We start from the raw sequence: 16,114 nt of genomic DNA, 5'->3' as shown, positions 1-16,114 counted from the left end.
GTTTTCTCCTCCAAGAACACCAGAGAAACCCATTTCTATGCAAACAGATCTTGTTGTCTTGACAACATGGACTGCCAGGAAAATCTGTCAAGGAAGCATCTGAATCTTCCTCTTAAAAAAACTTGGACAGCCCTGGCCAAATAACTCAGTTCATTAGAGCATCATGCCAATACACCAAGATCACGGGTTCGATTCTTGGTCAGGGCAAACACAAGAATCAACCAGTAAGTGTATAGGTAAGTAGAACGACAAATTGATGTTTCTCACTCTCCCTCTAAAAATCAATAAATGAGATTTTTAAGAAAAGTAAGTCTTTAAAATGGTCTTACCCATCAGGACAGCATCCTAAGCCCCCACCAAAACTTTATCTTCTCCTTCCTCAATTGTTCTGTGTTCTGCTCAGGTCGTTCATTAGAAGGTTCCACCTCCCACACCTTGAACTTCCAGGTACAGACTTCAGATTAATCACGCCATTATTCACTGAATTCTTTACTAGCCAACAAGACAGTAGGAAAATGCTGGCAAGGAAAAAAAAAAAAGACCCTGAGAAGCTTGCATTCAACAGGCAGTGGAGTTACCATGTTTGTTTGCCCCGAATAGAAACAACGGTATAAAACAGGAATTCGGCAGGAGCATAGATGGAGTTTATTCATGTGTCTTAGAGGTACTGTGGAAAGGAAAAAAATCAGCGTAACCACCCAAAGCATCGGGACACAATTTAAGACACTCTGAACCAGTAGAAATGTTCAAGATGTTCAGGTGAACACAGAGGTGCTGAAAGAGCGGAGGCAGAGAACCTATCACACAGGCCCTGAATCCTCCCTGATTCTTGGCCAATTCTTCCTGGGGAGGGAGCGGCGCCGGGCCGGTCTCTGGGGCCCAGCCTCTCGCCTGTAAAATGGTACTTGGCATAGCATGACAGATGGTGCCGAGCACAGTGTCTGGCCTATACTGGGCACCAAATAAATGACAACTGATATTATCAATTATATGTTCAACACACTGAAAAAGATTATTCACAACATCAATGCAGTACTTTTCAAAGCTCCAGGGCAGGCCCTTGCAGGGTTATGCACCCAGTGGGTTGGATTCCCAGCTCTAATACCTACAAGCTGTGTGAGCTTGAGGGAGGTCCCTACACCTGGTTCATGGGATTAATACAATTGCTTACCTCGTAGGATTGTGGTGAAGGTTAAATATGTTAACATGCATACCTTACGACAGGGCACTCTGTAAATGTTAAGCTATTTGTTCCCACTGGCCCCAGGGCTGGAAACACTCAACATGGAGGCCACCATGCCAAGCCCCCTTCTCTTCCCCTTTGGGGATACATCCTAAGATCTGTCGTAGACCTGAACGCCCACTGGCTATGTAGCTGCAATTCCCTCCTCCCCAAACCCTCACCCCATTTAACCAAATCATCAGTTTTTATAACTCCCTGCTATACCAGTCTGACTCTTCCTCCTCCCACCAAATGCTCCACCAGGAAGAAGCCAATTAGCTGTAACCCCATTAGGTCTGAGTTTGGGGATCACTGATGTTTCCAACTGCCCACTTAACCCACTATTCCTCCCTGGGGGAGACGGCGGGCCGGGGCGATGGCTCAGACAACAGCTCTAAGTCACAGGTGACAGGGAGCCATGTAAAGACAGGCATCTTTACACTAGCATTGGACCCGGTGCGGTCAGGGTGAACACGCAAGCCGAGGGCCGGGCGGGCAGGCTGGCTTCCCAGGTGTGCAAACTGCGCGTTTGCACGGGGCTCCGCGTGGAAGGGCCCCCCTCTGGTTTAGGGCCCTGCTTACTACAGGCCTGGATTTTTACTTCTGCACTGGGCCCCCCAAATTATAACTTGTGTTTTTTTAAAGAGTTTATTATTTTCAGAGAGGGGGAAAGGAGAAAGAGAGGGAGAGAAACATCAATGCATGGTTGCCTCTTGTACACCCCCAACTGGGGACCTGGCCTGCAACCCAGGCACGTGCCCTGACTGTGAATTGAACTGGTGACCCTTTGGTTCAGAGGCCAGCACTCAGTCCACTGAGCCACACCAGCCAGGGCTGACTTGTGGTTTTTAATGTTGATACCTGAGGGGTCAGTGAAGCAACTTTGCCCTGTCTCTTGAACCTTCTTACACTGAGGCAAAATGACTGACGTCCCTTCTTAGATTGGGAAAATCTTAGTTAAAACATATTGACCAAAAGTGATATTCGATGAATGTATTTAGAAGAATAAAGAAACATAATTATGGTAACTTCCTGGAAGGGAGAATTACTTTTTACTATACAGCCCTTAAGAATACTTAATTTTTGGGGGGTGAGCTGGGATGGGAGTAAAACACAGAATACTGTAGTTAAAAAATAATTTAAAAAAAAAAGAATACTTAATTTTTGCCCTGACTGGTGTGGCTCAGTGGGCTGGGTGTCACCTTGTGAAGTGAAAGGTCACCAGTTCAATTCCTGGTCAGAGCAGATGCCTGGGTGGCGGGCTGAGTACCTGGCTGAGGGCATGCTGAGGGCAGCCAATCAGTGTTTCTCTCCCTTTTTCCCTCCCCCTCCCTCTAAAAGTAAATCAATAAAATAGTTTTTAAAGAATATTTAATTTTTACCCTCTACATACATAACCTCTTAAATAAATTTAAGGAAAGATTTTTAAACACCAACATACACTGGTGTCTCTACCTCTGCGTTGACATTTCCTGTTTCCAGAGCAGCTGTCCCTGGCCAGCAAACACATACCGATGAGTGGGAGTTGTTTTACATCGCTTCAAAGAGCTTTGGAGATAATTATTTCCCATCAGGTTTAAATTCAACAGAGAGCGAGCCAATGAGAGAAGCTGCAAAATTCAGTTGTTGTGCTGTTGCTGTTGAAACACTGGGCTCTTCAATCACCAGCCGCTACTGAACTGCAGGGTCACACTGTGTGTTTGAGGGGTGGCATGTGCACCCGTCCGAGCTTCAGAACCTTTCTTAACGTATAATCTCCTTATTCAGGATGAATTCCTACACTTAGGTTATCATCATCCCTTATTTACAGAGTTATAGGAGAGAATATTACCCATGCAGAAGATACAAGCAAGCCAACACCCAGAAAGTGAATGAAATATGCTTGCCATTGGTCCAAAAACTGTCCACAAATTGTTTCCTTTTTAACTCCAGTCAGGGGCCAACGTACACTCACGAGGACACGAGGACTCAAGGGCCCTACGAGCTCAACGCAGCCCTACTGGGGAAGGAAGGGCAGCTTTGGAAGGAAGTTCAAGCCTCAGAAACACCTGTGCAGACCCCCTGGCGAGACCCACCGACGCCCAAAAGGGGTCTTGCCTGAGCACATGTGAAAACGGATTTACACAATGATGGGAGTGTGCACAGCTTCTAATAAGATGTTGGCAATTTTGTTCAGAAAGAACATAATCTTTAACGCCCTAACAGCTGCTTATGAACAAAAAGTCAGTGTCTTGGCTATCAAAAGGAAAAGGGAGAACAAAACAAATATGTGTATTTTAGCAGCAAAATCAGACAAACGAGTCCGAATGCAGTTTATTGACAAAATAGACATCAAAAACAGCATTTGTGCAGAGGGAGGGAATGTGAACAAGTCCAAAATCTCGTGTGCGGCCCGGCAGCCCGGCAGGGACATTCTCGCTAGAGGTGGTTTATCAAGGGCACCCCATGCGAGGGCAGCTCCTGATGCAGCTGCCGGAAGAGCATGGCACAACGGTTCCTCTCCTGGGTCTTCCCCAGGGCGTGGTAGAGTCTGGCCTGGAAGTACACGACATCTCTGATTCGCTCTTTGCAGTCGACCTTTGCAAAATAGGTCTTGGCTTCATTGAGGTTCTCAATGGCAGCCTCCAGAGCTGATGGGAAGGGGGGAAATATCACACATGTCTAACACAACACTTCACACATCATTTCCAGCACTTAACATCTACTTTTATGGATTTAACATGTACCAGACACTTTCTTATAACTTTAACTTACATTTTGTGTTTATTAGCTCTTGAACAGATTTTAAAATTTATCTTTTAATCTTTCCACTAGGATTTACTTCCGGCATTACTCTGTATTGGTTTCAGCTGCACAGCACAGTAACCAGACAGTCGTGTACTTCACAGAGTGTTGTCCCCCTGATATTTCTAGTACCCGCCTGGCACCGCATGGAACGACCGCAGCATTACTGACTGCATTCCCTGTGCGGTACAGACACTTTTACATCCAACTCTGTCAGGAGGAAAACACAGCAGAGTACGACAGAAGGTTTTTAGTGTCGGCTTCCAGCCTGGTGCCTAATTCTCTGGGGTGAATAAACATTCACTCGCCTTCAGCTTTCATGACAAACGTGCACACGAAAGCACTTTAAATCCCACGTGAAACGTTAACATAAAACTGTGAGCACTCAGGACTTAAATACTGCCCTCAATTTTTCTTCTTCTGGGTCCTACATTGTAGAAGCTCTCTGCAACAGTATTGCCTAACAATCTTTTTACGGTTCCCTACCTTCCGCTTTCTTTGGTGGCTCATAGGAAGCCGCTGAAGCCACCTGGCACTTGGCTACCAAGAACATGGCCCGGCCTTTGTCCAGGACAGCTCCGTCGGCCAGGATGGGCTCAATGGCCATGTGGAGGAGACTTAAGGCCTGTTCTGGGATTCCAAGGATGAGCTGAAAAAGAAACACTGCGACGCTGTGCACACTGCCCACCACAGGGGGGCGCCCTCTCTGGCGCTCCTGTCCTGAAGGTGGGGTCTAGCTTACCCTCTCCCTGAGGGGCACCACATTTAACATGCACTACACTCTTAGAAGATACACTGCGTGAGAGCTGATCTCAGACCCCAACACACACCGGAGGGTGTAGTTGTTCACACTGTGACAGGTTTCGTCTTTGCAAAAAGATTCGGCACCAAGACCCTCGAGACTGGTGACTCCGAAGGGTTGGATCGCCTGCCTGAGAGTCACTGGAGAAAGAGGAGCCACTGAGGAAACATCTCAGAAGCACAGTCAGAAGAAACAACAGGGGTTAAAGTGGTACACTAGAAAACATCGACTTAACACAAAAAAAGCAGCGATAGCAGAACTGAGGAACAAAAAAGTTGCACGACATATAGAAAAAATAGCAAAACAGAGTTAAGTCCCTTCCTACCCACAATTATGCTGCATGTAAAAGACAGAGACTAGCAGAGTAGATCAGAAAGAATGATTTAACTACAGGCTATCTACAGGAGACTCACTTTAGACTAAAAGACAGAAATAGGCTGAAAGTAAAGGACAGAAGAGATATTCCACTCAAACAGTAACCCAAAATAGAGCCGGAGTGACTGTACTAACATCAGACAAAATAGACAAAGTCAAAAACTATTACAATAGACAAAGAAGGACATTACATACTGATTAAAAGGGTTGATGCATCAAAGAGATACCAGTATAAGCAGAACCCACACACCCCAAACAGAACCCCAAAATATATGAAGCAAAACTGATACAACGGAACAGAAACAGAGCGCTCAACAATTACAGTTCAGTGCTCTATTATCCATAATGGCTAGACTAACTAGACAGAAGGCCAGCAAGGAAACGAAAGACTGAACAATACTCTAAACCAACTAGTCGTAGTGGTCACTACAGTGCGCCCCACCCCTTCTCAAGGGCACGTGGAACATCTTCCAGGATAGACCATGCATGAGGCCGCACAATAATAATACATTTAAAAAGACTGGCACCACAAAGGATCTTCTCTGAACACAGGGAATGAAATTAGAAATCAGTAACAGAAGGGAATCCAGAAAATTCACAAATATATGGAAAGTAAACAACATACCCTTAAATAACCAATGGGCCAAAGAAATCAAAAGAGAAATTAGAAAACAATTTGAAATGAACAAATATACAATATATACCAAAACCTATAGGACGCAGTGAAAAAAATTTAAAGCTGTAAAGGCATACATTAAGAAAGAAATTAAAAAACAAGGAAGATCTCAAATCAATAAGTTCAACCCCTACCTTGAAGAAACTAGAAAAAGAACTATGGGTGGTGAACACACAAGACAATAGACTGCCCTCCTGATGAGGCCGGTGCCCCTGGGTGTAGCTCAGTGGACTAAGGGCTGGCCTGCAAACCAAAGGGTCACCAGTCAGGGCACACGCCTGGGCTGAGATATGAACCTGGCCTGCAGGCCAGGTCCCCAGTAGGGGGCATGTGAGAGGCAACCACATATTGATGTTTCTCTCCCTCTTTCTCCTACCATTTCCCCTCTCTCTAAAAATAAATAAATAAAATCTTATAAAAAGGAAACATATGGAATAGGCAAATCATAGAGACAGAAACTAAACCAGTGGTTGCCAGGGGCTTCCAGGGAGGGGAGGGAATGGGAGTGACTATTTATTGGGAATGGGGTTTCTTTTTGGTGCAATGAAAATATTCTGGAATTAGGGCAATTATTACAAAACACTGTAGATATTCTAAAATACGCTGTATATAGATATTAGTACACATCTCTATATATAGATATAATATAGATAATCTAAAATCCACTTAATCATATACTTTAAAATGGTTAACATTTGGTAAATTTTGTGTTATGTGAATTTTACCTTAATTAAGGCACAGAAAATCACCAGGAAGCCCCCAAAGAAGACAGACTCCTGGACTCCATCCCAAGAGCTCTGACTCAGTAGGTGCCAGGCAAGACCAGCTTTGTAAATATTTTTTAAATTTCTCCAATGTTTCTGCTGCACAGTTAGTTTGGGGAACCTCTGCTTTAGTTAGCAGATTCCTCCAGTGAGTCAAAATATGCATCCAATAAATATCAAAAGCCTTCTCCATGTAGGTCCTACTAGGTACCATGGGGTACAGTGGGGAAGAAACAAGAGTCCCTTCTCATATAGCCTTTCCATTCCACAGAGAGAGATAGAAAATAAACAAAAAAGTTTTCATTTCCAAAACCTTTCAATGGACATATGAGTTCTTCATTTCTTCACTCTATGCATCCCCTAGTTAAATCGAACACAGGTCTGGGCCAGCTAATCATCAATGTGCAGCAAGTGTCCTCAGTGAAGAGGTGAGTCCCCCTGACCAGGCGCGCGGCCTGAGGAGGCCGGTGACCCTGGGAGGAGTCAGCCTTTCAGCACGTTCACAACTCCCTACCTCCCAGGAGGGCTCGCCATGGAGACTACACACCCAGGCTTCAACAGTAAGAAGTGAAAGTTCATTACTATCCTTTTCAAAACCAAAAAGTAGTGCCTGTCTTGCCAGTTCTTGGGTACAAATATGTGCTTAAAAAAAAAGAAAGAGAGAGAGAGAGATCAGCTTACCTGGGCAAACGCCAAGTTGAGCACCGTCTCGGAGGCCAGGTACTGCAGCCGGTACTCCTTGGACAGCGCCAGGGCCTGCAGCAGCACGGGCAGCGCCACGGCCGGGGAGGACGACCGCCAGTACAGCTCTGCCACGCACAGCAGGACACTGCCCGCGGAGGGAGACATGGGTGAGCACCCCGCCCACCAGAACCAACGCGGAGACGCCCGGGAGGCCTCTTACCTGATCACCATCTCCGTGTTCCTGGTTTTCTGACAATGAATCAACAATTTCTGTAATAGCTTGTGTGCTTCTGACATTTGGTTCTGAGCCTGTAGTACAACGGCTTTTCTGACACAAACAAAATAAACATCTGTGGTTATGTGGGTATTTTGCAAGGTGTCTAAGTAAAGTCACTTGCAGGGTTAGAGTCCCTGTTTTCTCAAATAGACTGCAACTGGACCCCCAGAGGGAAGAGCTGTGCCTGATACAATATTTTGTTAAAAGAGGAAAGCAAATATGTGTGTGTGAACACATATATGTACACACACTCGAACAAAATCGGAAACTCTAGATATCAGAGTGCTGGTGACTATCTTGGGTGATATTTACTTATTTTCTCCATTTTGCTTATCTGTAATAAACAGAAAATACTTTATTCCTAAGCTAAAGCCAATACATTAATTCACACACACACAAAAATAAGAACAAAGCCCTTGGAGAACTCAGCCCGGGTCTGGGTTTCCCCACTTCTCACCTGTACACGCCCTCCATGCTGTGCAGGGCTGTGATTCCGGTAACGAGCGAGTCAGCCAGGTGGTACTTGCCGTCGTGCATGGCTCTGTCAAACTGTATTTTTTGATCACATAGCATCCATAGCTAATAAGAAAAAATGCAATTGGGGCAAAATGGCAAGTGTTAATCTCATTATTCAACAGAGAAATACAAGCATTTTGGCTTGCCTAGCAAATATCCTCACAATTCACACTTTTTTTTTTTTTTTTGCTATTTAAAATAGCTTTTTAAATATTTCAAGCATGTGAAAAAGCCCTAATAAAATCACCAAAACATGCGTGCCAATCATCAACTTTGTGAGATCACAACATTTTGCTTTATTTGCTTCGGGCACTGTCATGGACTACTGAAGTGCCTCACCAATCCCAGCCCCCCTTTCCCGGAGTGAGCACCGGACTTGGCGGTCGTCACTCCCGTGCGTGTTCTTCGACTTCCGCATCACACATAGTTGCCCATAAACCATGTACCGTAGACCTTGTACATCTTTAAACTTTGTGTAAATAAACAGTATCATACTAAATTGCACCCTTTGACCACTTGCTTTTGTTTGTTTTTAATATATTTTATTGATTATGCCGTTACAGTTGTCCTATTTCCCCCCTTCATTCCCCACCACCCTACGTACTCCTCCCCCACCATTCTTCCCCCTTTCGTTTATGTCCATGTGTCACAAGTTCCTTAGATTCTATATTTCCCATGCTATTCTTGCCCTCCCCCCTATTTTCTACCTACCACCTATGCTGTTTATTCTCTGTACCTTCTCCCCCCTTCTCCTCCTCCCACTCCCGTTGCTAACCCTCCATGTGATCTCCCTATCTATGGTTCTGCTCCTGATCTAGCTGTCCTCTTAGTTTGCTTTTGTTTTAAGTGTGGTTGTTGATAACTGAGTTTGCTGTCCTTTCACTGTTCATATTTTTTATCTTATTTTTCTTAGATAAGTCCCTTTAACATTTCATATAATAAGGGCTTGGTGATCATGAACTCCTTGAACTTGACCTTATCTGGGAAGCACTTTATCTGTCCTTCCATTCTTTAAATGAAAGTTTTGCTGGATAGAGCAATCTTGGTTGTAGGTCTTTGGATTTCATGACTTGGAATACCTCTTTCCAGCCCCTTCTTGCCTGTAAGGTCTCTTTTGAGAAATCAGCTGACAGTCTGATGGGAACTCCTTTGTAGGTGACTGTCCCCTTAGCTCTTGCTGCTTCTAGGATTCTCTCCTTCATTTTAATCTTGGCTAATGTAATTATGATGTGCCTTGGTGTGTTCCTTCTTGGGTGCAACTTCTTTGGAACTCTCTGAGCTTCCTGGACTTCCTGGAAGTCTATTTCCTTTGCCAGATTGGGGAAGTTCTCCTTCATTATTTGTTCAAATAAGTGTTCCGCTTGTGGCTGTTCCTCTTCCCCTTCTGGTACCCCTATAATTTGGATGTTGGAACATTTAAAGATGTCCTGGAGGTTCCTAAGCCTCTCCTCATTTTTTTTGAATTCTTGTTTCTTCATTCTTTTGTTTGGTCATTTTTTAATTCTTTCTGGTCTACTCCCTTGATTTGAGTCCCAGTTTCCTGTCCATCTCTATTGGTTTCCTGTGCATTTCCCTTCATTTCAATTAGTTTAGCCTTCATTTGTTCCTCTAATTTGTGACTAAAATCAACCAGTTCTGTGAGCATCCTGATCACCAGTGTTTTGAACTGTGCATCTGAAAGTTTGACTATCTTTTGGTCGCTTAGAATTATTGTTTCTGGGGCTTTGAGCTGTTCTTGAGCCATAATGTTTTGGTCTGTTCACACCTGTTACATATGAGGGGCGAGCCTTAAGTGTTCACTAGGGTGGGGCCACCCAGGTTGCTGGGTTGTGATGCTGTATGTGGGGGCGGGGTCAGAGAGGGGCAATGGCATTTGTTCCTCTCTCTCTCAGACTTCTGTCCCCTCTGCCACTTCCCACAAGCAAATTGGGCCTTTCTGGTTCCCGGGTGTGTGGGCTTGTATACCCTCCAGGACCCTGTGAGTCTCTCCAACAAACTCTCCCGGTGCCTCGACCCCAAAAGTCTTTCCAATTGGTGCTTTCAAGCTCTAATTCCCGTCGCTTGGGCCCTAGCCTGAGTGGTCTGTCTCACTGCTCTCTCCTTCGCTTGGTTTATCTGTGCTCAAATGGGTAGCCACGGTCAGCTAGCCGCCCTACACCCTTACTGGGTCCGCAAGTTGCCACCCCTGGCCTGGTATCCGCCACCCGCCGCTTGCACTCCTGGGTCAGTCCGGTGGATCTTTCCTACCTGACCCCATTCCACCGCTGACTCCGCCCCTCTTACCCGTCTGGCTGAATGGTTCGTTATTGTCGGACTTCCGTACAATTCAATTTTCTGTGTTTTGGCTGTGTTTTTGTTACTAAAACTTTGTTGTATTTAAATTTGGTTGTGCGAGGAGGCACAGTATTTCCACCTACGCCTCCATCTTGGCCGGAAGTCTGACCACTTGCTTTTAAGCTCAACATTATTTTGGGGGCCTTACACATGATAATATGAGAAATTACTGTTCATTCCATTTCACTGATAAACAGTTTTCAATTATATGAATATGCGACAGCCTATCTATTCTTGTGTCGATGGGTATTCAGGTGGTATCGACTTTTCACTCTTAAAAAATGCTGCAATAATGCCCCGGCTGGTGTAGCTCAGTGGATTGAGCGCGGGCCTGCGGACCAAACAACCACGGTTCGGTTCCCAGTCAGGGCACATGCCTGGGTTGCAGGCCAGTTCCCAGGAGGGGAAGCACAAGAGGCAACCACACATTGATATTTCTCTCCCTCTCTCCTTCCCTTCCCCTCTGAAGATAAATAAAGAAAATCTTTTAAAAAATGCTGCAATAAACATTTTCATACATCTCTCCTTGTGCAAGAGTTTACCTGGGGTGCACAGCGAGCGGTGGAAATCCTGGGCTGCAGTGCACATGCACTTCTCTTCACACGGTCCGCATCTGTTCTGCAAATACGCCGTGCCCATTTACACCCCCACCAGTAAGCAGCCTATGACACTGCTTACTGCTCCACACTCTCACGGAAAACTGGTGGCAATACTTTTGGCCCATCTGGTGGGTATGAAATATCTCATTGTTGCTTTCATTCGTAGTTAGTTGCCTGAGCACTAGTCAGGTTGAGCATCTTGTCGCCCAGATGTGCTTTTTCTGCAAACTACAAATTAAATTGTATCTTTTTTTTCCCTGCATACCTTCTTGGTTACAGCTAGAACTGTGACCCAAACTATTTTCCCACATCAGCACTACCACAGAACCATCCTTCATCCTTGGGTGCTACCTTCCGTCTTCAATTACCACCTCTGGGTGCTCTGAATTCAGATCTCAGAGAGCACACGTGCAGATGAGTCCTCACGCCACATGTAACAACCATGTGACTGGCCACCCCAGGGACCAATGGTGGGGAGTCCCAGGCCCCCATCTTGCATGGCCTCAAAGTCCGTAACCCACTGAAGGTTAAACTCGGTAAGAGAGGGAAGAGAAAGAGGCACCTTGTAATGGTTTGTTCAGCCCCTTCAGGGATAAAAATCAGTGCAGTAAGAAACAGAAGGCCTAGGACTGCATTATAAAGTCATTCCCTCTGGGTACAACAGTTTCCCCAAAGGTTCTTCAGTTCTGGGAGGAAAAGATTACAGTTGCCAAGTAAGAGAAAAAATAGCAAAACTGAGACCTAATACTTAACTTACTGATGGACATTGATGTTTTCTTTTCTTATTCCCATATAGTTAGAGAAATAAGGAATACTAATTTAAAACCACGAAGACAAGAAGAACAAAGCACCCTGCTTTACATCTCTTCTCAGAGTTTATTTCTTGGCCTCCTTGAAGAGAGCTCAGAGTCCCCAGAGTACCTAGGCTGACCGCTGTGCGTGGATGTCACAGGAAGGAACCAAGACGTAAGGGACAGAGGGGATACTCAAAAACATCCACTTGGATGACAGAACAGCACAAATAGTCTCTGCAGAAATAAATCCGACACCACGCAAAGGGCAGATTACCTGGGCGTGCTGACTGTTGGGTGGGAATCTTTCCTTCAGGTGCTTCAGCACTTCCGAAGCGGCAGCGAAACAGCCCTAAACAGAAAGACACAGTGTGATGAGCACACCTGTGCTGAGGCCGCACCTGCTGCGCCACATGCAGGATGCGGACAGGATGCACCTTTCCTGGTGCAGTGACCTGGGAAACATGGGGCGGAGGCTGTCAAACATCGAAGGGCCTTCTTTTTTAGGTTCTACTGTATTTCATGTGTTACACATGGAATACATGTTCAGTCTAGAAAACAACTTACAAAATATAAAAGATACAATACTTTTTATCTTACCAAAGAAACCACAATGTTTTGCCACATATCTTTCTAGACTTCTTTTCTGAACATAAAACATAGAAATACTCCAAAATAGGTATTTGCAGTATTTAAAAAAATATTTTATTTATTTATTTTTAGAGAGAGGGGAAGGGAAGGAGAAAGAGTGGGAGAGAAACATCAATGTGTGGTTGCCTCTCATGTTTCCCCTACTGAGGACCTGGCCTACAACCCAGGCATGTGTCCTGACTGGGAATCGAACCGGCGACCCTTTGTTTCACAGGCCCATGCTCAATCCACTGAGCCACACCAGCCAGGGCCGTATTCACAGTATTTTTATAAATTGCTTATAACACTTTATCAAATGGTAGGCACTCAGTAAATATATTTTCAATGAATGAATCTTTCCAGTGTCAGTAAGTACAAATCTATATCATCATAATATTTATTAGGTAAGTAAATTATAGTATACCAAAATACGGTCATCTCCTAGTTTAGAGTATTTTGGTTTCCAATTTTTTTCCATTTTAAAAATTGCTACAGTGAGCCCTGGCTGGTGTGGCTCAGAGGATTGAGCGCTGACCTGCAAACCTAAAGGTCACTGGTTCAATTCCCAGTCAGGGCACATGCCTGGGCTGCAGCTGGGGGCATTTGAGAGGCAACTGATCGATGTACCACATCGTGTGTGATGATCACACACCCGGGCATAAAAATGGGTGCAATAATCCCGTGTACAACGCACACAAAAATGTGGGTGCGCATTATACAGGGCATAACATGGCATCTCTCTCCCATGGGTGTTCCTCTCTCTCATTCTCCCTCCCTTCCACCCCCTAAAAATAAATAAGTAAATAAATCGTTAAAAACCGCTGAACTGGAGAGATCGCTGATTATCTTCTAGGCCAGCGAAAAGTGTTCCTAATTCTCCCCGGCCGTTGGAGCCAGGCCATGACGGGGTCAGCAGGTTTTCTGCATGTGCCCGAGACGAAGGGGATTCCAACAGAAGCATTAATGCAGATCCAAAGAGCACGGTTGCTTTTCAAGGTCTAACCACCAGGAAAAATCACAGGACTCCAATGGGCCTTAGAGAAAGTCTCAAGGCTAAAGAACTGCACCAAGATAAGATTTCTGTAGAGTAGTTTTCCACTCCAGCAGAACAAAAATCACTCTTGCCCTACATAACGCAAACAGAACTGAAGAGAAGTTATTCCACAGTTTAAGGTTAGGGCGGGGTGGGAAATCCAACTTCAAAAGGTCATGGGAACACATCAAATGGGTGAATGATATGGCGTGTGATTATATGCCAATGAAGTTGTTGGTGGGGAAGAGGTCACAACAAACACGAGGTCACAACATGAGGCTCACAACAAACACCTAACCGAAGGTCCACTGACTCCTCCGTTAAGCACGGCACCAAGAGTGGAAAAGGGTGGGAAAGGCACCGGTGCCATTAAGAGGGGAAAAGAAACAAACAAGAAAGTGAGGAACATGCCACATTCCTGGAGGAAAGCAAACAGCAAGCGCATCCGGCTGCTACTGTGAAAGCTCGCACACTGCTTCCCAGGCACCGGCGGGACTGGTGTGGTGAAGGAGAGGAACCTGCGGCCAGGGCCCATCCACCAGCGTAGGAAGCTCCATAAAGGACAGCAAAATGCTAAAATATAGGGAGGACTTCTGAAAGGGCTGGGAACCACCCAAAGATCTTTAGGCTGCAGATTAGGGAACAGTGTTAGGATGCCTCCGACAACAATGGATACCACAAAGACCGAGAAAAACAATATGATCAAGGAAACATACTCATAGCAAGGCTGAGTATAGTCAAGCTAGAGGGTTATACACGAGGTTTTCTTGACCTCTTTCCCTCGAAAGGGGAGAGAGAATCTAGCGCAGCATGAGAGAGCCTTTAATTGATCCCTGACAAAGAGAACCACGTAAAATTACTTGGGCTGTAAGTCCGTGTTAGGTCTAATTCCCAGGGTCCTTCTTGGAGTCGATTGGACTTGGGTCGGAGACCTGACTGACATGTCCTTGCCGTGGGCTTTGGACTTAGCTCCCTGGATCAGTTTCTTATTCTGTGAAATAGGGTAGTAATAAAGTGACCTCCTGAGGCTATGATTCAGGTTCAGTACGATAATGCATGTGAAAAACTGAGCGCAGGACATGCGCACACCACCGACACCGGTGAGGACCACTTTAGGAGTCCGGGTACCATGCTCCTTCTCCTACAGACACCACAGCCCTACTACCTGAAATTTCAAAGACTCCTTTTATTTCACTTTTCACATGAAAACAGCTGGCCTTTCACCCCCTTCACTGACGCCGAAGGGGATCCCAAGTTCAACAAACCTCACAGACCCCACACTCAGTCCATCTCCACGGGAAGGATCACAGCCTTTCCGCCACCCGCATCCAACCAGACCCGTCTCAGACGAGCCCGGTGCTCTAAGCACTAGAGGAAAGAAATGGCAGAGCCTCCCTTGCTCAGGGAGCCTGCCAGCCTGGCCCCCGGCCTACCTGCTCCGCATGCAGCTCTGCAAGGTGGCAGAGCGCCACGGCAAATGACTCCGTGTTGTTCTGCTGCACGCCCGCGTTCACCGACTCCAGGCTGTTCATGCTCAGCAGCATCTGGGCTTGCTGCAGCGCCATGGTGCTGGGTGAGGGGACGAACAGGGAGTTCCATCAGTCAAGGGACCCAGGCTGCCCTCCGCCACACCCCACACTTCTCTTGAGCGCTACCGGAAGGGAAGTTAGGCCCCACTGCAGGCTCTGGCTTGGCGGGAGCAGCTGCCTCCCAATGCCAGCTCTCCGCCCTCAGGAGTGGGAGAGTGGGAGAGTGGGAAAGCACCTTGGATGTGCAAACCCAGGGGAGCCATGCAGTGGTTACGGCCCAATGAGGAGCTCCAGACCCTCCACCGCCTCTAGTTCTCCATGTCCATGGTGTACTCATTCATCGCCACAGGTAAATTCACACTCGATGCCACCATGGCACCAAGGGCAGACCAGACAGGTATGTGTGCTCTGGTCTATGCACCCTAGAGTGGAGATCACCCACAGCACAGCTAGAAGGAGTAAATATGGAAAAGACTTTGCAAAGTCTGTGTAAAGCACAAAATGTTCTAAAACGACAAAGCACTGTCTTGAATTCCCTAAATGGACAACTTCCATCAAAGGGGGAATGACTCGTCTGTTTGGCCTTTAACAGAACCACTCTGCTGGCCTCTAAGAGGATCTGCGCCCCCACAGCCTCGACTGTCTGCCTGAAGACCCACCTGCGGCCGTAGAGCCTCCAGATGGCCGTTTTCTGTGCAATGCTGATGTCAATGAGCTCCGACAGACTGTGCTTCCAGTGCAGGAGGTCTGAGTCCTTTAGGGCATCCATCAGTTTGTGTGCCGTCTTCCCAGCAAAAGCCCTCTGCTGGACTAGGGACTGTATTCCCAGGGAGGCGAGGTACTGCGGGGACAGATATACCCACACCCCAGGATAGAGACCACATGACTGAGTCTGTTTCGCTCTTCAGAAATCTGGCATGCTTCACATTTCAGCACATGCACAGTGACAGCACTGTTTCAAGGGAAAGTACCCACAGCCTGAGCCTGCCCCGTACAAGACAGGTTCCTGAAAAACGGGGGCTGGAGAGGGAGGCTGGCGGGACACTGAGAAGAGCCAGGGCTTTGACGTTAAATGGACCTGCACTCGAACATGGCCTC

At 46.2% G+C, this 16,114-nt stretch overlaps 1 protein-coding gene across 4 annotated transcripts in view; it reads right to left on the bottom strand.

Moving 5' to 3' along the window:
• Nucleotides 1-336: 336 nt before the first annotated feature.
• Nucleotides 337-16,114, bottom strand: part of ANAPC5 (anaphase promoting complex subunit 5) — a 34,693-nt gene continuing 18,915 nt past the window's right edge. The window contains exons 10-17 of one of the 4 annotated variants that reach the window (XM_053669625.1): nucleotides 15,676-15,857; nucleotides 14,921-15,056; nucleotides 12,102-12,176; nucleotides 8,042-8,163; nucleotides 7,528-7,635; nucleotides 7,305-7,452; nucleotides 4,493-4,655; nucleotides 3,417-3,757 (exon numbers count right to left, since the gene is read on the bottom strand). In XM_053669625.1, the coding sequence (XP_053525600.1) occupies nucleotides 3,432-3,757; nucleotides 4,493-4,655; nucleotides 7,305-7,452; nucleotides 7,528-7,635; nucleotides 8,042-8,163; nucleotides 12,102-12,176; nucleotides 14,921-15,056; nucleotides 15,676-15,857 (1,260 nt within the window). In that variant the 3' untranslated portion in view covers nucleotides 3,417-3,431. Of the gene's footprint in view, nucleotides 519-3,416; nucleotides 3,853-4,492; nucleotides 4,656-7,304; nucleotides 7,453-7,527; nucleotides 7,636-8,041; nucleotides 8,164-12,101; nucleotides 12,177-14,920; nucleotides 15,057-15,675; nucleotides 15,858-16,114 lie in introns of those variants that run through there. The other 3 variants (XM_037144572.2, XM_053669627.1, XM_053669626.1) reach the window with 3 other exon arrangements.

Source organism: Artibeus jamaicensis, unplaced genomic scaffold (assembly GCF_021234435.1).
Source record: "Artibeus jamaicensis isolate MK-2021 breed Jamaican fruit bat unplaced genomic scaffold, CSHL_Jam_final contig_525, whole genome shotgun sequence".
Taxonomy (NCBI): Eukaryota; Metazoa; Chordata; class Mammalia; order Chiroptera; family Phyllostomidae; genus Artibeus; species Artibeus jamaicensis.
Note: the sequence above shows the minus strand (reverse complement) of the source record. Positions and strands in the feature narration are given on the sequence as shown.